At 41.3% G+C, this 24,446-nt stretch overlaps 2 protein-coding genes and 1 non-coding gene across 9 annotated transcripts in view; 1 reads left to right on the top strand and 2 right to left on the bottom strand.

Moving 5' to 3' along the window:
• Positions 1–3,902: 3,902 nt before the first annotated feature.
• trnaf-gaa lies at positions 3,903–3,975 on the top strand. Its single transcript has one exon. It is a non-coding gene; the product is annotated as a tRNA-Phe (tRNA).
• Positions 3,976–13,374: 9,399 nt separating this feature from the next.
• Positions 13,375–14,940, bottom strand: il22 (interleukin 22). The gene is made up of 6 exons (XM_042702909.1): positions 14,916–14,940; positions 14,620–14,822; positions 14,441–14,506; positions 14,181–14,330; positions 13,977–14,036; positions 13,375–13,887 (listed from the first exon to the last, which is right to left on the bottom strand). Exons 2-6 carry the CDS (start codon positions 14,767–14,769, stop codon positions 13,783–13,785), a joined length of 531 nt encoding a protein of 176 aa, XP_042558843.1. The 5' UTR covers positions 14,770–14,822; positions 14,916–14,940; the 3' UTR covers positions 13,375–13,782.
• A 1,739-nt stretch (positions 14,941–16,679) lies between these two features.
• Positions 16,680–24,446, bottom strand: part of mdm1 (Mdm1 nuclear protein) — a 16,789-nt gene continuing 9,022 nt past the window's right edge. For 4 of the 7 annotated variants that reach the window (XM_031558742.1, XM_031558738.1, XM_031558739.1 and 1 more), the window contains 6 exons: positions 23,320–23,571; positions 22,857–22,975; positions 21,855–21,988; positions 19,830–20,058; positions 17,462–17,530; positions 16,680–17,203 (listed from right to left, as the gene is read on the bottom strand). In XM_031558742.1, coding sequence (XP_031414602.1) covers positions 17,094–17,203; positions 17,462–17,530; positions 19,830–20,058; positions 21,855–21,988; positions 22,857–22,975; positions 23,320–23,571 — 913 coding nt within the window. In that variant the 3' untranslated portion in view covers positions 16,680–17,093. The remainder of the gene's footprint in view (positions 17,204–17,461; positions 17,531–19,829; positions 20,059–21,854; positions 21,989–22,856; positions 22,976–23,319; positions 23,572–24,446) is intronic. The other 3 variants (XM_031558743.1, XM_031558744.1, XM_031558741.1) reach the window with 2 other exon arrangements.

Below are 24,446 nucleotides of genomic sequence, written 5' to 3'. Positions count from 1 at the left end.
CACCGGCACTAGAAGCACTCATTTAACTCTCACAAAGGTCTCTCAAACATTTACACAACACGTGGGCCAATATATTCTTTCATTTATAATTGGGTTCCTTATTCATTTCTTTTAATCAGATTTTTCAAAACACCACACACATTATCATTGCATAGAGAGGCGTCATAAGCCTGCTCTTGGAGTTCCTTATGGGTCTTGACTAAAGCAGGGCCAGTATGGTATCTTTATACAGATATACCTGTATATGAGTTCGTGTTCGTGTAACAGTACTATAGCCAGGTTTACCATATGCCTTGGGTGTGACTTTTGGAATGGCCTGCATGAAAACTATATTTGTGTTTGCTAACAGTAATAGTGTTAGTTAAGGAAGAGCAAAAATCATCTCTGTGGACAACAGTGAAGTGGCTGATCATATTTATCATGGCTGTGCTTCCTGAAGCCTTGTTAATGCTATGTCATTCTAAAGCTGTTCCATTTAGAGGTGTTTCCTGAAACCTCTTTAGCTAACTCTACCTTCTGTAAGAAGGCCTTCTATAAGGTTGGTCTGGACCATTTTTTGCTATACCTTAACACAGTTTTAAGATAGAACAAATGTTTTGGCCTAAAATGTTTTGTTAGTGTCTGGACGTGTATGCACTGACTGCAATGCAATACCAAGATGTATTGCATTGTATATTGAGCTTATTAAGTAAAAAGAAAAATACATAGGTGTGAATTAATTAGCCGTTCATTTCTAATCCCTTGTGAAAACAAACCTATGAGTAACGTTTAGCCTTCAGCCGCCCTTATGTGGGAAGTGTTTTATTTGGACTTGCCTAGCATTTGTTGTTGATGTTCATGATATTCTTTCTAATTATCACCTGCGCTTCAGTCTGGGTCATGCCCATTAAACTCATCACACTCATGCTCAAACGGACGTGGATGACATTAATCAATCCCAGAAACATGGATTCAGCCTCTTAAGGTATACGTAGGAATGTTTCTCTCAGGGGAACCTCTATCTCTCTAGAAAAAACATAGGAGATAATAATACTTCTGCACTAAGTGATACATATGCTGGGCACAGACTCCGTGATGGAATACCTTACTGTACATCTATAAAGCAATAGTGAATGAGAGTGATTTCACATGACTGTGCATCATTTAAAATGCCGTTCAAATCTCGTTAACTGACAAACAATGTAAATGTATAGACTGAAATAGAAACTTCCCATCCGGCTATCTGCATCATGTGTGACCTTAAAACAAACGTCAAGTGGTTTTGCTGAGGGACTTTCTATCACTGTTTTTTACCATCATTTTCGCTTTTACAAAACTCTGCATTGACCACCAAAACACTTCGTACGTCACCCAGAAGTGACTCATGCTGCCATACCTTTAGGACATGCTCTCTCCCATTAAACTACTTTATCATTCAATGTGCAATGAACTAAAAAAAACACTTGAAGCATTGCAAAATGCATTGATGGAACCGAACGTTGCTATTTGACATGAACTAAGTGTTGCATCCTTTTGTATCATCTGACTCTATGTCCCATACTCCTGGATGTGTACTCTGCCTTTGTCTCCCTGAGACTTGACCCATTAGCATCTGAACCCCTTCCCCCCAGATAGCCTCCTTCCTGCTATCAACAACCCCCCCACACACACACACAGGTGTCCCCCACTGTCTCTCCTTCCTGCCGTTACCTATAGGGTGTGGTCTTAATACCACCCCCCTGTATTCTACCTGACTGAATGGGATAAATGCAAAACCTTCCTACAGTCAGGCAGGCCATTCTCTGAAATCCTGACTACGTCTTCTGCCCGTTCTTCAAGTTTGGCCTGCTCATTAGATTCTATTAGTATATATTATGTGTTGCTGTATCCTCTATTTCTGCACAGTTTAGTGTGGCATTACAAAATAAAATAAAAACATATGACGTACATATTGTAATATAAAATAAAATACAGTAAATATGAAATTCAGCTACATGCCTCAAGACAGCTCCATGCTACATTTCTGTGGCATACTATAGTACTAAAAGAAAGTGTAGTGTAGTAGGAAAGAAAAGTGTCTGCACGCTTTTTTGTACTATAGTATACCACAGAAACTTTTGTGCATTAGTATACCACATAGAGCCATCTTGAGGCATGTAGCTGTGGTATCTGTGTGTGTAACTTGTTTGTGTGTGCTTGTGTGTGCTTGTGTGTGTATGCATGTTTGTGTGTGTATGTGTGTGTTTGTGTGTGTTTGTGTGTGCTTGTGTGTGTTTGTGTGTGCATGTGTTTGTGTGTGCTTGTGTGCGTTTGTGTGTGCATGTTTTTGTGTGTGCTTGTGTGTGTTTGTGTGTGTTTGTGTGTGTCTGTGTGTGCTTGTGTGTTTGTGAGTGTATGTGTGTGTATTGATGTGTGTCTTTGTGACAGTGGTGCAAAAGGTCAGATGATGAATGTTAATGTTTCAGAAACTCCTGCGTTTGTGTTAGTATGTGAGATGCATCTGCAGAGAAAATGCTCCCATACCCTGTGCATGCTACAATGTGTGTGTGTGTGTGTGTGTGTGTGAGTGTGCGTGTGTGAGTGTGAGTGTGAGTGCGAGTGTGTGCAATGATGGCTCATTTTGTCACAACCTGAAATATTACCAGACTTACATGTGGGTTGTATGTTGTACATGTATGTGTGCTCATTTGCATATAGTATATCATACATTATGCATGTGTGTGTTTTGTTTACAGATCTTGTTTGACTATTTGTTTGCATGGAGTGTACATGGGTACATTCTATAATAAGGGCACAAATCATATACTTAGGTAATGCTTAACTAACGCATGACTCATGATGATTTAATGCAAGATATAGGATGCGTTCCTGTTGATCCCCTTTGTGTGTGTGTGTGTGTGTGTGTGTGTGTGTATGTGTGTGTGCAGGGATGGATTACCAACGGGCCGAACGGGCCCAGGCCCAGGTGCCCATGAGCTCAGGGGGCCCCTAAGCCAGAGCCTCTTTTTTGTGGTTGAAAGAGGTGTATTTCGCTGTTGGCTTTAATTGAGTGTACCTGCTCTGTAAATCCTGTTGAGGTACAGGTGAATGTAGTTATTGTGCTGTTGAAAAAAAATGTAGTTACATTGAAGTAATGTTTTGCGAGCGCACAATTTTTGCAGGCGTGCGCATGCAGAGGGGGCTTTTACATGTCCAGGCCCAGGGGCCCATGGTTTCATAATCCGTCCATGTGTGTGTGTGTGTGTGTGTGTCTGTGTGTCTGTGTGTGTGTGTGTCTGTGTGTCTGTGTGTGTGTGTGTGGGTGTCTGTGTGTGTGTGTGTGTCTGTGTCTGTGTGTCTGTGTGTGTAGGTTCAGGTTCTTTCTTAGCGCATATCTGCACGGCCATCGTACAAGTTACAGGTTTGAGCACAATGATTGACCATGAAAGGTCACTATCGTACTGTGTTTGGATATCTATATAGTTACATAATAACATGATTTATGACTTATAACATCATTATATGACACTAGATTGTAAAACAAAGCACAACATGATTAAGGTTACAGGATTAAAGTAGGCAAAATTCAAATATAATAAATGACCATTATTTATTAGCTAGTCCATTAAATACTTGTTGGATGTGTAATCAAGAACTGTTTGTCGTTATCTGAAGACATGCTTTGTTTATATACTTTGAGGATGAAATGCATATGGTCATGGTGTAAGATAAAAGGTCAAGACACTGATGGTAGGAAAGTTCACTGGATGTCTACTATAGCACTTATCGTAAACACATTCTGACTAAAGGAATTCTATCTAAGAATTTCTGAGATAAAGCTATTATGTGTGTGTGTATGTAACCGTGCACGTATCTATATGCACTCACTAACAATGCACACTAGTGGCAATTAGTTGCAAACACGTGGCGTCCACAGCATGGCAGCCGAAATAGCTCAGTTGGGAGAGCGTTAGACTGAAGATCTAAAGGTCCCTGGTTCGATCCCGGGTTTCGGCAGTAGAGCGTCCTCCTCCTCGGAGGTGGATTTTAATATTGAGAATGAATATATGACACTAGATTGTATAACAATTGTATAACAACATATCCATTCCAGGACACAGTTGTCACTGAGGGTTGTGTTCTGGGATTATCTCTGTATAAATGCTGTTCAAATGACGAATTTGGAAGCTACACTGGATTGCCTGTCACCCAGACACATTCCCTAGGTGATAGAACGTTAACCTTTGGTTTACATAAGCAAAGTGTATGTGAAACTTGCTCAATCTTTCCGTACGATTTACATAATTAACCTTTTAAAACTCATCCCCATATTTTCATTATAATTTGTCGATGTTTCTTGATGTACACAAACATGTTTGGCTGACAAGACAAACACTTCAATTAAACAACATTTACTTTGCAACATATTGTGATAGCCACCAAAGTTAGCTATCTAACTATAAACTATAAATCTAACTGAAATGTACGGACGTGCATCTGTATTTGTGAATGGTGAACAGGATGAATTTACAGAAAATATCCACCAGAGGGCCTAAATGCAATTGAGTCGCGGTGCAAACTGTGGTTTGGACTACTGTGACAGTAATGAAATGGAAATGGATCCTCGTGTTCTCTGCCTCAAATCACCAGACTTGCTGTGTACAATAGTAATATGGTAGTAATGAATGGGCAGGTAAGCAGCACTTTCACATTTTAACGTGCCATTTTCACAAGGTTAGAGAAAAGTTTAACATCGCAGTCAAACACTTCTTCTAAGAACAGCTATTTGTCTGGTCGATGAATAGTCGGAAGTAACGTTGCGCAATTATGGCGTTGCAAGGAAACTCGTGAAATCGAAACTCGTGAAAGCGAAAGCAGTGTTTTCCTTGTAGCAATCCCAAAATAAATTATTGCAAAATCAATGACTACGTGCATCTGACAGCTTAACGATCGGATTCCAGGCTTTACAGCTGCTTGTTTTCACCGAGTTTTGCCGGGTATGACGTCGCCGACCAGACGCATACTCGGTAAGCTTATATCCAGTACGCACGCGTGCGTGTGTGCATGCAACCATGTGCTTATACATATGTTCATTGCTGTACCTGGTTCTCATGGTATATGTGGTGTTAGATACACAAGGGCCAGGAACCATTATCCAGTGAGGACTCCAATTGGCACTATAAGAACTTGAATTGGGCTTTTTACTCTAAATTCTTACCTGTTTGAATGTTATAATGTCTGTGAGGCCTTTCTGTGTGCCTGGGACAGATACTGTGCTGATTAAGTTTTGGGTCCTAGCAATTCTATTGCACAACACAATTCCACAAGAACAGCCCTACTTAGTGGCATAATCTGCATGCCCAGAGTAGGCTACATGTTCTGCCAGAAGAGGCCGCCATTGCCACATTTGCGGTCATCCGCTGAGAAGCACAGGCCCACCATCGGGTGGGGGTCAAGTAAAATGGAACCCGGGCCCGAGGGGGGGGGGGGGGGGGGGGGGGGGGGGTAAATGTCTATGACTAAATACTGTATGCGAGAGGAGAACTGTTTTGCCCTGCACAAATGGAACATACACTGTGGATGGTACAAAAAATACCTTTATTTGAATAAAAAGCAAGGCATCCATACATGTTACCACACACATAAAACATATGTACAGGATGATCCCTGCCCACACACTGAGAGTGGTTTATAAGAGGCAGATATTAAGACTGTGCAAATCTTAGCTAGTGCAATCAGCTTACAGGACACTGGAAATCCAAATATGTCTACATTTGCAAATACTTATAAAATACATAAATACCTTATCAATAAATTACTGGAAATGCATTATAAATATGATAAAAATGTACTGCATTAAACAGCACTACTTAAATCATAATAATTTAACTAAGTAAAAACCCTGGCAAATCAGATCTGACAATGCAGTCATAAGTAAGCAAGCTAAGCACACATGAATGCATTATTCAGTAACAGCGACATAATCACTGTTCACACCTTGGACCTTGTTCAGTTTCAGTGCAAAAAGAAAAAGAATAAAGACTATAAACAAGACACTTCAGACTCAAGTTACCCTTGAATCACCACACTGACTGTGGTGATGTCATCATGGTCAAGATGTCATCCACCGGTCCTTGGTTCAACCTGTGTTAACACTGAGTCATGTCCATGTCTTCAGTCATGAGTTTAATTGGATGGTGTGTGGTGTGTGTGTGTGAGTGTGTGGTGTGTGTGTGTGTGTGTGTGTGTGTGTGTGTGTGTGTGTGTGTGTGTGTGTGTGTGTGTGTGTGTGTGTGTGTGCGCGCGTGTGTACGAGATGTACATATGAGTCAGTGTGAGTGAGAGTGTGTGCATTGCTTTCTCCTTTGGACCATGACTCCCAGTATGATTGCGCTCATTTGCTGTTCACCGTTCACCAGCGAACATGCTGGTCCATACAAGGACCGTCTTGAGCTCAACCACAGCTTTGTAGATGCCTCTTTGGTCCAGCTGCCAAACACAGATACACAGAGTTACCACAAGCATATCAACACATATCCAACACCTGCATATCATAAAGGCTGAACTCAAATAGCAAGAGTTGAGGCATTTAATTTAAAAAAGAATATACAGTATATATTCAACTCTTGCTGTTTTGAGAGAGATATATATATATGCAGTATATATATAAATATGTATATATATATTCAGATCTCTCTTTGCAATCAGATCAAAGGAAGATAGGTCAGGTCATGAGGTGTGTGGTAGTAACTTCAAAGCCAAATCCTACATTGACACACTAGTGAAACTACAAAAACTGTTTAGCATATCTGTTCAAGCATGGATTTGACCCCCTTGTACACATAGGGCTCTATACATACGATTATATATTTTACACATCGTGAGATAAATGCAGAGAGGGTTGGAGGAAAGATAATCTGAATTAAAGGTCAGTCTACGCTCAATCTGAACAAACAAGTACTGGATGTCAGTTTCCTGAATGACTTCACTGGAAGCCCAATACCAAATTATCAGGTGAGTTCAATGTTATTGTTGGTCTCTGTTGTTCTCTTTGACCTGGACCATTTCCCAAAGTAAAGTTAAAATGGACAATGACTAGTGGTATCTATGTAGCATGATAAGTGGCAATGTCTCACCTTCTCAAATGTTTTCCCCAGGGTCTTAATGTTCTTTGTAGTCTGTTTAGATTTGTATTTGGAGATGGCTGCAGTAGTTGGCTGCGGGTTTCTTTCGAGCTGAAAAAAAAAAAACAAGCCATCAGTTGGGCATCCTGAGAACAATCACAGCACTTGTTGCCACTTCCCGGGACATCAAATGCCTGACATCTCTAAACATTCACATTGTCATAATATGAAATTGTAATGTTTGCTCTACAAGTTAGAATTACTTAAAAAGTATTGCGATAATTACTTAAAAAGTATTGCGATACATCCAGGGGTTATAACATACTGTATACTCACACAGTGTTCCACAGTGTCCTGAAGTCGGGACAGGTTGTGCATGAACGTCTCACTGTTATCCAGTTTGATGTGTGTCATGTAGATGTCCAGAATATCACTGATTACTTGGAGATTCACTCCCTTCTGGAATAGGCATCATTCACATAAAGGAATGTAAACATCTTGCATCAATTCAAATATTTATAGATCTGATCATTTTCTGCTAAAACTGATTTATTATTTTGTCCATCCTCATTTCTTGTCAATTAATCATTCTTACCTTTCTACACGGACTAGTAAAATTTCTTAGAAGTTTTATGTGCGGTTGCTCATCCTACAATAAAAAAAAGAAAATTCAGTTTAAACTATATTTTCAAACCCAGTACTTAATTGTCAGTTGTATGATTTAATTGCCTAGCCCCAACTTACTGTTATGGAGTCCCGCATGACATCGATGGCTTTTATCATGTTTTTAATCAAAGGCACTCCACCCGCAAGACATTCCACCCGCAAAAGTCTTTTCCGTCGGCAACCTTGGCAAAGGTGCAGGAGCGCAAGCAGAACGAACAAGGTTAAAAGTTTAGTCCGCATGTTGTTGGTTTGATCGTGTGGGTTAGATTCCACATGATACACTGAAACTTTCAAAAATCTCTAGTGGCTTACACCTTTTTATACCGGCTTTTCTCCTCTGCAGGAATTCCCACACACATGACGTGTTGGGGTCGCTCCGAGTTTCCAAGCGCTTGGCACACGCGCATTTACAAGATGCTGAGGGTGCCGTTCTGATTTACAGCCCTACAGTGCGCACCGGGTTTCACCTAATGGTTTGCGGTTTTGTATTTGAGAGCCACAGCGGCTATAAGGATCGATTACTGGACAGATAAAGTAGGTTATTGGTTTGCGGTTACTTTTTTGTGTGCACATAAGCATATGCGGCATTTCCGCCACAGAATTATAGCGGTAGACTATTTTATTTGGGACGGGACATTTGGCGCGACTGTATTCATCAGCAGTATGCGCATTTGATGTGCCCTTGATGTGTCATGCAGTAGCTGGAAATAAAATCTCAGTCGTTATATGCTTTTCGAAATAAATGAGATAGATGAGGCATTGATTTTAATGGTCATGCCTTACATTTTGTTAGTACCCATAGGCATCTGCAAACAGTGATAGAAAGTACAGATTTAGAAGTAATTTGAGGTAATTTTGTCATGGCTGTGATGACCACCCTTTAGGCAGTAATGACATTAGTAAGACCTCAATGCTAAAATGAAGGCTTTGAACACCAGTAGTGTCTTTTTTCATCTTATATGTGTGGGTGTGAGATAATCTGTTATTAACTTTGCTAAGTGTCCCCATCGCTCCAACAAAATAGTGAGAAAAGAACAGTTTGAATAAATGAAGTGGCACAGCATTCAGACGTTCCTAAATATGTGTGTTGTTTCAAGTCCAAGAAGAAAACAAAGAAGAAACTGTCAGACATATCACCAAGATCAAAAGTATATGGAAGAAATTCATCTGCATCTGCTTTGGTGATTTTGAGTGCTTTGCAGAAAGGCATAAGGGAGCACAATAATTAGTCTGATACAAGTCAGTCGGCAGCACAACCTGGGGCATTCAATACAACAAACTTCTATCCGTTCAGAGAAGGACTAGAAGAATAAATAATAGAAACAGTGTACTGATATCTGGCAATGAAGCTGCGCTAAATACGAAAAACGGGTAACTTTGGGATATGAAAGACACACAAAAGCAAGCAGGGCTCTCAAAGCCCCTACTGACACAGTCCTGCTTTGCGTCACACGTTGGTTGTTACTGGCAAGCAGAAGCTGTCTGGATGTGTGGACCCACCTCCTCCCCCTAAACCTGAAATGAGGTAACGAGGTCATCACCCACATGGTAACACAACTTGAGCACCATCTACTCTGACATGACCCACTTTGAGACACTTGCACTACTTTCTGTTCCTCCATTATAAGCGCTCCACTCGTAGGCAGCCATAGAGTGCTTCACAGCTAAAACTCACAAGGCCTTTTGGGTTATGAATCAGAGTTTAACTGTGACAGCGTGGTGAACGGACGGGGTTCAGGGGTTTGGAGGTTTGGACAGAGAAGTGGGGGAGACCTCAGCTGTGGCCATGGCCAGGGTCTGCCGGGGCTCTATACTCGCTCAAAGGTACATTGTCAAAATTCCCAAAATATTAAAGCAGCAATAAGGAGTTCTGTTCCAAAACTAGCAAGCTAACTGCCTAAAAGTCATGCAAAAACCTTGCAAACACCACATCAGTTGACACAAACAAACATCAGTTGACACAAACAAACATCAGTTGACACTGATAGAAGCTTGCCAACACACTAACTGGTGTCTTTTGGCAATATAGCTGACAATGTCATGCTGTGAAAGCTTTTTTGCAAGGTGTTCCAGCCAGGAAACACAGAACTACATAGTGCATATCCTAGATGGCTAGTGGGAAAGACACACGTGTTTATCTGTCCTTCACATGACCATATGCTATAAAAATTAATTTGAGAATGGTACCTATAGTTGCCCATAAAACCATACCTCAAAAAGTGTAAAATTGTTGCATAGTGTTACTTAACTTTACTTTACGTAAGTTCTGCAGTGTGTGGATCATGACATGGATATAAATGGTTTTAATAGGTATAACTTGTAAAACCGTGCTGCTTGCTAACTTCAGTTGTTACGAAACACATTTATAAAGGTGAAGGCTTTCCATTACATCTCAAATCGTGCAGAAGGGAATCCGTGTATCAATGGCAGTATCAGCAGCATAACATTTACAACCCAAAGGCAAAATTCCATATTCAGTGGTTTCGGGCAGAAATGTATGTGAGCGTAATGAGGAAGAGAGTAATGAGTGGGGTCTTTGTGACCTGACTGTAGGAACCTCAGGGTGAAGGTTGGGATTTCCCTTCCCCAATCGAGGAAAGCCAACAAACTCTCCAGGCACAGTTTTCCTATTGAGATGTTTTGAATATTGTTTAGAATTTGAATATCGCTTCCTTTATGTTCGCATCATGGTTGCAATCATCAATTTGAGTAAAGTAAAGCTATGCTTATAGTGCAGTTAATTACACGTTTTTATATGGGGGTCTTATAAAAACATATGAAATGACCGATGCACTTTTATGGATGTTAACATTGTTAAAGCCACTGTCAACATTGTTAAAAATTGTCTGCAATAAAGCATAATTGGATGTTACTGAATGGTTGTAGTCAAATGATTATGAAGACAGAGCATGGATTAGTTTGGGATAAAAAGAAATGAAGCTGATATACCATTTGTCAAATAGTAAATAAGTCTGCAGTGTGTTGTGTTAGCAGTACCACTATAGAAGACAGAAGCACTATCATGCTTTAGTCTGGGTTTCCTTTAGTGGGGCATTATTGAAAGCCGGAGAGGGCTGCAACTCTTTACTTCTTTCTTGGGAGATGTGAGATGTGAAAAGTGCACACCTCTGCCTCTTCACTTGGCTCTCAGCACTTGGCAGGTTGGCTAGGATCAGTTTGCTGGTGCTTACTTTCATTATATCTCCTCACTTACTCACTTACTTGTTTATTGTACCTCACTTGTAAGTCTCTCTTTATATAAGCATCTGCCAAATGAATAAATGTTACTGTAATGTATATGTCACTTTAAATGAAGTGAATAAACAAAAGCACTTGAGTTGAAAAAAGCCCCTCTGTCTTGCGGCGTTTTATGATTTATACTCCAATGATGTCACTTTGGGGAAGTGTGCGTACAGTATGTTCTGTGCAATCCACATTCCACACCTGGCCTTTGAAGCACCTGTTTCTATAAATAGCAGCAAACAGAGGGCTATTTTTAGGAAGGTCCTGTATGGTGCTGCTATTTATACTCCCTATTTATACTCCCTATTTATACTCCCTATAGGCTCCATTCACTGGTGTTTACCCTAGAGATGCACTGGTGCGTCTTCCGCTCTGAATGCCCATTATCGTCTTCTTTATCGTCACTGTATCCAGGGGAGGGAAGATAAACACACACAAGTACAGTATAAACACACACACACACATTCTCTCTCTGTCACACGCACACAGAGAAGCACACCAGGAAATGTTTACCTGGCTTAAGTGTCATCTCCCTTGAGGCAGAGCCTAATTGGTTGACCGAGAGCAGGCGGGAGTGTCTGGCATCGGGCATTTCCTACCTGTGATTTCCCACTCTCCATGGACGGAAATCTGAGAAGAGCACGTGATTGGCCAACAGGTGCTCTCTCTCTCTCTCAAACTACTGTGCATCTTGTGTCATACTAGCTCCTCTGCATTTGTGAGCATTTATGCACTGCAGGGAAGGGCTTAATCTACCTTTAAGAAGCCAACTCTTCAAAAAGCACCTCCTCTCCTAACTTGCACTTCCTCTCTCTTCCTCTTCCTTTTCCTACCTCTCCTTATCCTTCCTCTAATGCTATCTCCTCTAACTAGTACTTAACTCGCACTTACAGTAGTTACATTCCTGCTTTAAAAAAAAAAAAATCTTACGTAAAATAGTATTTATTGTTACACTAGGTCTCTATTGCTCGTAGCTTGTTCTCTCCTTTGTACGTCACTTTGGATAAAAGCGTCTGCTAAATGACTTAATGTAAATGTAAAAGTAGCAATTAAGTGGCTAGTCACTGTTGGAACTTTACAAGTACAGGTACTGACTGGATTGTAAAATGTATTCACGTTTCTCTCTTACAGTTTTTTCCAATCATTTCAACACTTGTCTCGACACCTTGTCTTCTTTTTTAAAAACTTCTCACACAGTGGGCTTTACAGACACACACCTCAGCACATCAGTTCACCTGTGGTGCAAAATGCACTACAACCACCTAAATGCTTCATACTTCGCCCAAAAGTGTCTCATGCTGCCATAACTATAGCATCTGCTCTCTCTTTATCTACTCCTTTATCACTCAATGTACAATGAACTAAAAAACACAGAAGCACTTGAAGCATTGCAAGATGCATATATCATGTGTTGCTGTATCCTCTATTTTTGCAGTTGTGTCGCATTGCAAAAGAAAAAAAAAAACGTATGACATCTCGTATGTATTGTAATATAATATACTGTAAAATACAGTAAATATGCCACAGCTACATGTCTCAAGACAGCTCCATACTACATTTTAGGGTGGTATACTATAGTACAGACACTTTTCTTTCCCAGTACAGTGAGTGAAACAATAACACATGGAACTACCACTAAAAATGTCCTGCAGCCCTAATGCTCATCCGTGGTGAAATTGTTCTGATCGTCACATTTACAGTACCGCCACAGTATCCCTTGCATGGGCACTTTAGAATAAAGCTTTAGCACATCTTATCCACCTCTAAAATTCCCCATATCACACAAATATTTTAAAGCCAGCTGTTGTCATGATACCAAAAACTAACTTTTTTGATCTGTTGGTTTGTGTGACGATGTGATCGTCACTACAGATGAGTATGTGCTCTGACTGCCATGCCATCGAGCCTGGCTCTTTGGCGTTGCTGACAGAGTGCATCTTTGGCACCCTGTAGACCCGGGTTCAAGTCTGGGTGGGGTGACTACGCTCTAACCTTCGCTACAGTTTGCCGGTCACAATAGTGTAGATACCACTTTTGAGTGTGGCAAATTGACATTGTGTAATCAGTGGTTAGTGTTATTAAATAATAAAGTAGCTGACCTCGGTTCAATTCCTGAGCAATGCAAGATATATTGTAAGTCACTTTGGATGAAAGTGTTTGTTGTAGATGCATTTTTGGGCCACTTTGTCTCATTGATAGCCCATGGCTTTCATATATACGTAGCAGTAATAGTAGGAAAATGTCTTCAGCTAAATGTCTGCAAGAACATTTTGCTGGTGGTGAACATTGACTGAGACAGGTATCCATGAATTTTGGATGAAGTTGTCATTGAATGCATTTTGTAAAAATAATGAATTCAGAAATGCATACATGAACAGAGGAATCATTTGTATACAAATGTAGCTTTATTTATTAAATAAGTTAATACAAAAACAATACATATGGTCCCAAATATGATATAGCCTATCTGATATCTTGGCCGTTTCCCAATGTTTACATAATCTCTTTATAAAAAAATGCTTTAAAAATGCATTTACTATGTGATTCAATCCTGAATCTACGTGTGCACATACACATATCCTGCATAACGACATTCATCGTCAACGACAAACGTCAGACTTTCAAAACCGTTTCCTGACACATTATGTAATAAATAAAACCAGCATATCAATAAATAAATCAATAAATACAGGTGACATCTCAAACATATAAATAAACAAAGAACAAAGGCATAGTGACATAAAAAAATATCTTAGTCTCAACTAACTTGTCTTTCTTAATCTAACTCATTTTAATTCCCAGCTCGGATTTCCAGACTATAGTTGCAGGATTCGTAGAGGTAGTGGAAGAGAATATCTATTTCGCTGATTGCCTTGATTGAAGCCTTAATTCCCGCCTGAAATGAAAGGAAAAATTAGCTGCTGCCCTTGTCAGTACCACAGACAGTGCAAATACATGGGTTTACAAAATAATATGGAAACTCACCGCCTCGTAATTCGCTCTGAATTTCTGGTTGTACTCGTTCTCATCATATTTCCTCGGGTCCTGCAAAACAATAAAGAAAGCGCGAAATTTTAGCCTCAGCACCGAATCAAGAGTACAGCGGGAAGAGATGATGTATAGGCTACTAGGTAAGACTGCAAATGCAGGTTTAGTAAACACACACACACAAACAGTGCTCATACATACACATTTGGCATGTTCCTTCAAGTCTTTTTCGACCCTCTCCAGATCATCTTTTACGATGGGAAGACGCTCGTGGTGATCTCCCTGTTTGGTCAGCACATTCCGAATGTAGTAGTTCAAGATGTTGGCGTGCATACAGCAGCTCTCCTTGTTCTGCAATTTTGATTGTTACATTTAATGACATGAACTTTGTATTGACGAGCTAGATTCGTACACCATAAGAAATTGGCTTGGTTCATTCATCATGCATACAGCCTACTCACTTTTAATTTTTCTTGCGACATCAAGGGGATCAGACGGGTCGTGTGGTTCCTGTCCATTTCTTGTGCCTGTCCAGACGAATGAATGAGAATTGGTCAAATCAAACGTCAGTATGAAAGGTCAGCTAAATGAAAAAGAAAAAAAAAGAACTCCAAGAACGCTTCTCGACAACTTCACTCACATGTTCTGCAACAGCCCTGAGGTTATTCCAAGTTTCGGAGTTGTCCAGTGGACCGCGCTGTAGCGGACGGCGATGATGCTTTCGCACTGAGGCTGCGTTTCCCCAGACAGCGCAGCACATCAACATAGCAAAGACAGGTAAACACTTCATAATTCCAGCCGGTAGTTAGACGCTTGCAGTAAACCACAGTTGTTTTAAATCCCCTAGAAATGAAAATACATATTGTTAATTAACCACAACCACAGTCAAATATTTTGAGATACAAGCCTTTACCGAAAGTCTGACTGATTTCTTACCTTGCAGGTCAGTTTTGGATTGCATGCTCTCCCACTGAGCTGACACAGTATTTATATTCTGAAGAGGTGCCCTAGATCTTATCCGAACGTCATTTGTGGTTTCCCCCTTTCCTTTGATCAGAGAGGTAGGGAGTGTACTATCCCCTTCCTCTGATGACACTACCTGGTTGAGATATTGCAAGTCCACACATTGGCAATAAGGACAGCATTAATGGGAGGGTGGAAAAAAAATCCAACAGGACATGACATAACATTTCCTCTTTTAGTTCTTCATCACAGGTGATCAAAACTCCAGAATGCAGGTCATTCAATGCTGAGCTGGTCCTTCCTACTTCATAGTAGGAACCTTCGCTTGTGCAGGTGAATTCCCCGTGACGATATGGCGTCCTCTGAATTAAGCAAACACAATGGATGGAGGCATAAGAGCATTGGTGTTGATGAAGCTTCTTTATTGTGTTTGTGGTCACAGCCAAGAAGAGGAAGAGGCATGGTGCTCTTTGAAACAATGTCATCAGTGTTACTGGGCAACGCCTGAACAGGGCTTTCATTGGTGCAGGAAACTATGCTGGCTTCTTTTTTTTTAATGAAAAGCAGACATTTTTATTAATACCAGAGGGCTTGTTTGTAAATCCTGACAGCCCCAGCTGTTGATCTAACCTGTTATCAGTCACACCAGTGTCAAAATGTGCCATTGCGTCAGCGTGTCTGCGGCTGTCTGTATCCTGTGCATAAACAGGTCGACAGGTCGGGCCCAGTTCTATGGGCCACACCGTCTGCAACGTCATGGATCAGCACACAAGCAGACCCACAACAAGGCCCCAGTGGCTCTGCACACAGGAAGCTGTGACAGAGGCACCCGGAGAGGCATGCGCTGTCCAGCGGAAATCAACCGTGATTGCTGAAGTACATAGGCAAACAGAGAGAGAGAGATTCACAGGTGCACAGCATCAACCATGCAGAAGTACAGAGAGATAGTTAGATAGGCAGATAGATAATGAGAAAGAGAGATAAACGAGTGTACAGCATCCACCATGCAGAAGTGTATATATATATATATACACTTCTGCATGGTGGATGCTGTACACTCGTGTATCTCTATATATACTGTATATAAAGAGAGAGAGAGAAAGTGAGAGAGAGAGAAAGTGTGAGAGATGGATAGATAGTGAGAGAGAGAGATAGACAGATAGATAGTGAGAGAGAGATAGATAGATAGTGAGAGAGAGAGAAAGAGAGGAAGAGGAGAAACTCCATAGCAGTCAGCTGGTAGTGGGCATTGTGAGTCATCCACACGAGACCACAAAAGACAGAATTGGCAGTAAAATAGGCCCCGGTTTGGGTGATGGGGGGGTTAAGGAACATTGGACACGTCAGTTCACACACAAAGCAACTTCAGTTAACACAAAGGACACTTTCCTTGCGAAAGAAAAATAAATAAAAGTTGGCCAAGGGAGATGACACACACATGCCAGAGGATCTGCCCCACAAGCACCAGTTTGTGTGTGCACTTAAAAGGCCAGAACACTGGTATGCACTTAAAAGGCCAGAGCACTGGTGTGCACTTAAAAGGCCAGAGTGAAGGATCTGGTGAGATCCTTGTCTAGGGGCAGTCAGATCTGTGCACTTTCTAGAGTGCTCTCTGATTACAGATTTTGGATCACATTGACAAGTATGAGCTAGTGCCTATTAATGTGGGATGTATCATGGAACATGTATGATGTACCGACATGACAGACTTGCAGACAGATATACTGAAGCTAATGATGATAGTTTAAATCTTTATTTAGGTATATTTCACAAATGTATTATTATACAGACCATAATCTGTTCCTACACAAAACAAATTATCTTAGTCGAGGCCGGTTCCTGCGTTGTTAGGCACAGACAAATGTATAAAATTTACATCTTAAAAATGTACATTGACATTGCATTTTTCATTAGATATGTTCATCCAGTCCGGTAAAATCAGAGCTCTTACAAGAGCAAGTACCACATTTCGTTATACCAAAAATAAATATTAAAATGCCTCATTAAGACTGACAATACATTAAACAAAAATTGTAATATTTGAATTACACACTAGTAACCACTTGTCAAGCATAATTTATTAAAGTTAATCATTGAATCTACTGACAAGTTGATCACTTTACTCATCTGCTGCCACCACACACACACACATTAGCTTTTTCCCCAGAAGTTCTCCTTCCTCTTCAAAGTCCGACCCAGAAGCTGGGCAGCCATGGAGCAGGATGCAGCCGACCTGGCTGAAATCTGTGACATGCGGCCATCTGTATGAAACAGAGCGAGAGGTAAGCACACTCACCATGTCTATGGCATCATCATGGCAAATCAGCACAGAAAAAAGGCCTTGAAGCTTTGCACTACATACTAGAAACTATGAACTTCACACATGCATCCAGATGTGTATGTATGCATGCAAGCATGCATGCATGCGTGTGTGTGTGTCACAACTCAGACACGTTTTCTTCGGTTTCATACTCTAGGCATACTCTAGTAGATAGAGACACACTGAACGGTTTGTTTACCATCATCCGACAGTGCTGAATCACTTGAAGGATACACAAAGAGCCCTGGGCGGTGAAGACCCAAGTTACCTTCAAGGAGGAAGAAATCAGGATTCAAATTAACCAATCATGAAAGAAATGGACGATAGACAGTCAACCAACTCATTTGAGATGCCACGTCATTTGAGATGCTGCGTTTTTGGTGAAAAGGAGGCCACATTTTCAATGAAGTGTCTGTACTTATTTGCAGCTGAATACATATAAACTAATTTTGTTAAGGTGCATCTTTGCACGACACCTCTGGACGTACAGTAGACACACTGACTTGACGTGGCAGAGTAACATTCCAACAGGAAATGCATGTCTAGACAGTGGCAATGGTTTAAAGGTCATAGTGGGTCTAAAACAGAAGCAGAGGTCACTCCTGCTAAAGAGTTAATTGGCTGGCATTACTTAATGCGTCACCTTGTTATGCATTAACAACCTATAACATGGCAACCACGTAATTAACACTTGCAAGAGGGGGGTGCTCCTCCATTTCATCACAAGGAAACAAGTCTTCAGCTCAGATGGTTATTTGTCTATATTAATTGATGCGTTTAATATTATCAAATGTTCGTATTACTGAACATTTATGCCATGTGAATTTACGTCTATGATGCCCAGCAAATATTAGCTGATACTATCACACAGCAACATTGAACTAAATCTGTCATACTAAGCCACTGAGATCATCAGTGTGTTCAGTCCATAAATAGCGTTCATTCAGATTTTTTACCATCTGAACTTCAGCGATGCTGATCTGGATACAGTCTTGGTGACTGGTGCACAACCTGGAACAACTGTTTATTGACGATGAAGTCTTTGACGCCACAAAGAGAGCGGAATTTGTAAAAGACACAACAGAGTTGTTAATTAACGCTTGTACATGTTAAGTAATATAACCTGAAGCCAAAATAGCACTCAATGTTAATTAAAGTATGAACTACTGTAACCCTCACATCAAATACTTGTTTACAGTGTGGTGCACTGTAAGTTATTGTATCAACAATGTTGCAGAAGTTACATAATATGAAGTATTTCCTTATATCTGTTGGCATAACCAGAAGTTATTGTATCATAACAATGTTGCAGAAGTTACGTAATATGAAGTATTTCCTTATATCTTTTGACATAACCTGAAAAGAGCTGCATTACATAATGTTACTAGGAATCAAGGCATAATGGTAATCGTTTCATCAGGGATTCAATTGCACAGGTGTTATTTTACGCTCTGCTTCTGTATGCGTTCCCTTGCTAATTCCCCATTGCTTATGATGTGTTGCTACCGAATTCATGATGTGCACCAAACGCACGCTCCTCACTGTAAGGGGAAAGTATAAGAGGGCAGGATGGGAGACTGACCTACATTAGGTACACCAATCTTCCCCCTGATGCTCTGTTGCTGGCGGTAACTCGACCTCACCTTTTCTCTGTCTGACGGTAAGCCCATTGTCACTGTTGCATTTCCTAACTGAAATCTTTTTTCTTTTTTCTTTTTTTGCTGGTCTGGCTTCTATGGGAAGACAACACTGAGATTCTGTCTTTGTCAGCTGCACGATATCAGCACCTACAACTGCAAATCTTGCTCTGTCCAAGGGATTCTACTAAACCTCATAAACCTCGAGATGAATGCATTATTTGCGAGAAATGCTTTCAACGTCAAACTTGATGGAGTTGGTACTGGGTAAACTGACTTTGAACACAGACATGATTGGGGTGGTTTTGGGGCAAATTCTCTGTAATTAAAGTTTTTCTTTTTAACCACACAGTATAAGCCTACACCTACAATGACCCAAAGTAATTAGTAATCATTAAAAGCACAAATGTATACAATTAAACTGCATTTATATGACAAACGTGTTATGTTTTTTGCAGAAATGCTTGCAATGAAACAACGCAGTGAATGGGTTTTTCCAAATGATGATCATCACATTATACCTCTGCTGCGCCTTAATGGAAAACGTTGGCGGGGTCACTAATACGTGTCAAGCAAACGTGACCGTGTAGTGAGTAATTCAGAAAGAGAGACCAGCTTAGTGGAAATGGAAATCAGTCAGTGGTGGGCTGGATGATAAATTAGTTTACAACGCAGCATTTATGTCTTGTCAGGGAAATGATTTCTTATAATTAAGTTTTCTTCTTTTGGTGCATGTGGGGGTATATCAATCCGGGGAAAAGAATATCACATACAACACACGTGATATACACCAGGGTTTCTCCGCAGTAACCATGAAGAAGCATGTTTTGCGTTCCCAAATAATCCTGACCTAGCAAATTCAATTAGCCATGTGATGGCCTGGGGGGGGGGGGGGCATGGGTACAGTGAGAGGTCAGTGATGGAGCATACCATTGTGCTGGAACTCGGGGTCCCTGAGCATGCCTTGGATGCGGTTGACAGGCAGTTCCAAAGCTTGAGCGCTGGGGGCCCGTTTGCGAGACGACCTCGGGGCGGGCAACCTTTTGGGGGGTTCCTCGGCAACGCCCATACCATACCAGGCGTCCTGGCGGAGAGGAAGGGGGTCCGTGGTGGTGAGGCCTGCTGTGGGCGGACTGCGGGTCAGCCTAGCCTCCTCTGCCTGGGGGGGAGAAATAAGATAAAATGGCAGCGAGGGAAACTACTATCCAAGGATATTGAATTGGTGGTATTATTATCACAAATTGACCCATAATGACAACTGATATGTTGCTGATGAAATCAAATAAATCCATCAGTAATGAACTCAAACCCTGGTAAACCTTAATAGGAGAAAATAATGACAAACATGGTCATTTAAAAAGCCTGTAGATGAAGCAGTGACATGTTCTACTGAGCTAACATTAGCTGATTAATCAGTTAACATGACCCTGGCTTTTCATAAAACATAAGTAATGAAAAATATAGGATTTGTTAATATTAACTTACACATAACTTTTCCCTGCTTGCCTCATCCCATGTACCTTTACTAACAACGTTAGGGCTCAGAGAGAAGCTCAAAAGTCGTCAGACAAGGAAATCAACCAAAGTGGCCTTCCCAGGATGCCAAACTGAGATGATGCAGATCACCAATCCCCCATGTGTGCAGACTCGTAAATGACAGCGGATTTTAGATATGAGATATTCGATTTTATCTTAGCAAAACTTTCAATTTTAAGTCTAATTAGTTTTGATGTTTTATTGTAACAGCAAAATAATTCAGTGTTTTTACATGACAGTTGTCTTTATGAACCTGTAGTAAGGCAGAAAGTTCAATGAACTAAGATTTAGAGAGTTACTCATGAAACATAACCATTAACAAAACCTACTACTATGTGATACTGCATTGTTTTAAATGTTCAACGAGGACAGGTTCCATTCAGGAGATCGTGCAACAGGGAGAGGCACTGTGAAACTGGCCTTTCAATCCCCCTATGTATTCCCAAGTGAGAAGGAAGATACGCAGTGGTAGGGGAGGAGGTGGGACAAGGCCTTTCAAACCCCCCAACTGAGAAGGAAGATAGGGGAGGAGGGGGGTAAGTGAGTCATGAGCCATGACAGAAGAGAAAACGTTTATGCACAGTCAAGCAAATGTGGTAACACATTACTTAAACCCAGTATCCATAAAGCATTATGAAGACACACACACACACACACACACACACACACACACACACACACACACACACACACACACACACACACACACACACACACACACACACACACACACACTATGTAAAAAGAAACTGGTGAAGAAACAGCTTTTGTAAGGCAATGATGTCATCAGTGCCATTATCAAGAGGTAAAAGATGCTTCTGATTTTAATACTTCAAGCTGTAAGGGCTTATACTATAACACCGTAACACTTTATGAATGCAGTCATTACTATATATAAATAATTATATAGACCTATATCAATCATGTGGCACTATGAATACTTTTAACCCTTTATGAATGTGTTTATAAAACTTTGTGAATACTGAGTTAAGCATTACTGCAAATTCTATTGGACTGGTGCCACCCCCCTTAATCTTCATTAAGAATGCCATTTTAATGAATCTAACTTAATTCTCCTGATCACAGGAACATTACTGTAATCCATTACATCTGAAGTTATTGCAAAGTGGACTATAATTTCAGTCATTGTAAGTGATATATTCATAGATAAAGATATGGACAGGGATCACATATAGATAGGTATCACATGTAGATAGGTATCACATATAGATAGCGATCACATATAGATAGGTATCACATATATAGATCGATAGTTAAAAAACTAGAGTGAGGTGTAAACAGAGAATGGCCAGCAGATGATTTGAATCCCGCCCATCTCCACTGGCTAATCTGAGGTCACTGCAGACACATCCTAACTGAAGGAGCTGAAGAGTGGAGTGTGGGAGAGCAGCTGCCCACCTTGAAGGGCGCCCGGGCAGGGGAAAGGTGGCCCAAGAGTCTCTGTGGGGAGCGGGGTTTACCCTGGGGGGAAGGGGGAGGCCGCTCTCGCATGGAGGCCCTCACTCTCGGGGGAGATACCAGAATGGCTCCTCCTGGCAAACAAAGTTGGAGCACAAACACGCACAGATACACACAAACAGAAATTGAAACAAACATCGACTCACAGACATAGAAACATACATACATACACACTCACAAACACTTTCAACTCGCGGCCATCTCCCGATCCCACTCTACACAACTGATCAGGCCGTAAGATAGCACGCTTGGCTAGCCTCAACATCACACTCCGTCTGGCAGTGGACCGAAACGGCTAGTAAGACTGTGAGCATGGGTGGGTGACCTCCGTCACAGCGGAGTCAGAACGAAACTCAAACTAAGTGACTTCTGGTCGCTCAGGGGAATTTGATGCAGAGCATGTCCTTGCTATCTGGGACAGTGCCCTATGACAGCATACACATGATGATTACATGCTAAACTCTTCATGTGTTGTATGCATGTGTGCTGTTTGTTCAGTATATTGAACGACGGAATGTATATGAATTATATGTTACATATGTTATTTGCATTATCTAATGGAATGCCTGTATTATATGATACATATGTTATTTGCATTATATTATGGAATGTCTGAATTATATGAATTCCACAGATTCGTCATATGACATACAAACCTTTCCAACATGGCATCGCGCAATACATCCCAAACTTAACCCTCCTGATTAATAATTAAAGTTTAATCACACCTTAATCCATTTGTTCTTGCTCAAACATATGGACTGAGCCACGAGAGTACACTGTGTGCGTTTACAGACCTGCGCAGTGAAGGAAAATGCTAAACCCTGTGAAATTGCTGACGTGAAAATCTAAATGTAGTGATAGATTTTCCTAAATAGTATATCTTTAGACTTCTAAGGATTTATTTGAAGGCCTTGCTGGTTTTAAGGCGTTGCTGGTTACCGGCAGCGGGGGTGGTACGGTCATGGTGTGTTCTCTGTGCGAGGGGCAAAGTCCTCAGTTTGGGTGTGGGCAGCCTGCCTGCTACCCTGAAGTTACTGGACCCCTCCAACTCCTGGGCCCTGCTTAGAGAGAGAGAGAGAGAGAGAGAGAAAGAAAGAGAGAGAGAGAGAGTGAGAGAGACAGAGAGAAAGAGTAAGAGAAAGAGAGAGAGATCAGGAGGGATGTGCTGACATCACTGTCTGGAAAAGCCCATGTTTAATATTTAATTGAGTGAGTTATGTAGCAACACTGGAGAGGAGACTCAGGAGTGTGTATTTGCTTGGGTGACCACAGCATCACTCTCTTGAGGTGAGGTCATGATGGCATCATAAGGAAGTCAGTGAGTGAGTGAGTAACCCCCCTTCCTGAGAGGGTGGCAGAGTGGGTGTTTGCTGTGAACAGAAAGAAAACTACGCCCACGCACCCGCCACCTCCATCATCCCCTTGCTCTCTGTTCTCTCGCTCCTCCTCCTCCTCTTCTTCCCTCTGTTCGTCCCGATCCAGCTGGTCTGTCCGCTCAGCCAGATCTGCTTCCTTCTTCTTCCTCTCGGGCTCCTCCCTGTCCCCCCAGGCCTGTTTGGGCAGTTCGGGGCCGGTGGGGGCATCGGGTTGCCCCCTGGTGGACCACTGGCCAGCTGAACGGGCAGAACTGGCACTGCTTGCCCCGCTGCCCACCCTGCAGCAGACAGCAGAGGAGAGTAAACTCAGTTTATTGTAGATTTATATCTCTCTGCATATCTTCTGTGCCCTTCCTCTGTCTGCTTTCTTTTGCACTCAGTCAGATTGACTAGAATGATCCCTATGAGCTCATAGTGCTCACTCGTGAAAGGACTCCCAAATAACTGTAGCTTAACTGTCGTTCCTCAATCGGAAGTCGTGTGGGATAAAAGCATCTGCCAAACGAATACATGCCAGGTAATGTATATGGGCACCAACATGTGTGCACTCACCATACTACCAAAACTAAACTTCAAACGAAACTGGCATAACTGCAGCCCTGCAGAAGTAAGTAAGATCAAACAAACACACACACACACAAACAGAAATCCTGCAGTTCTCATTTCAGCTTCTCAACTTCACCATTTTCGATATACTTCACAATGTATGGGATGTTTCTCAGTAGTTTTGAAAGGGTTAGTATAGCCAGCAGGTTTTCCCACCAAGAATGGAACGCTTGTTTGGCTACATTCACTGGCATCCATGATGACTAGAGCTGGGTCTCCATCCATGATGACTAGAGCTGGGTCTCCATCCATGTTTTATGCGCATTCATGAAAACTCAGCTGTGCACGTTTTCATCCAAAATGGACACACTCCATTGTGCTGTGGATTCTAAACTTTACACAAACTTGATGAACTTCATTGGAAACACACAAATGCAATTTGATGCGAATAATAATGTTTCCATCATGGCATTTTACCTCATTCAAACAGGAATTTATCCATCACCCTTTAGGTGAATACATTTCATAGTCGACTTTGATGATTGTTTGTGAATTTCTAGGGTTTCCACTCACTAATAATTCAAATGGTCCAAATTTGCATAAAAAG

The sequence above is a fragment of the Clupea harengus genome, chromosome 21 (assembly GCF_900700415.2).
Source record: "Clupea harengus chromosome 21, Ch_v2.0.2, whole genome shotgun sequence".
NCBI lineage: Eukaryota > Metazoa > Chordata > Actinopteri > Clupeiformes > Clupeidae > Clupea > Clupea harengus.
Note: the sequence above shows the minus strand (reverse complement) of the source record. Positions and strands in the feature narration are given on the sequence as shown.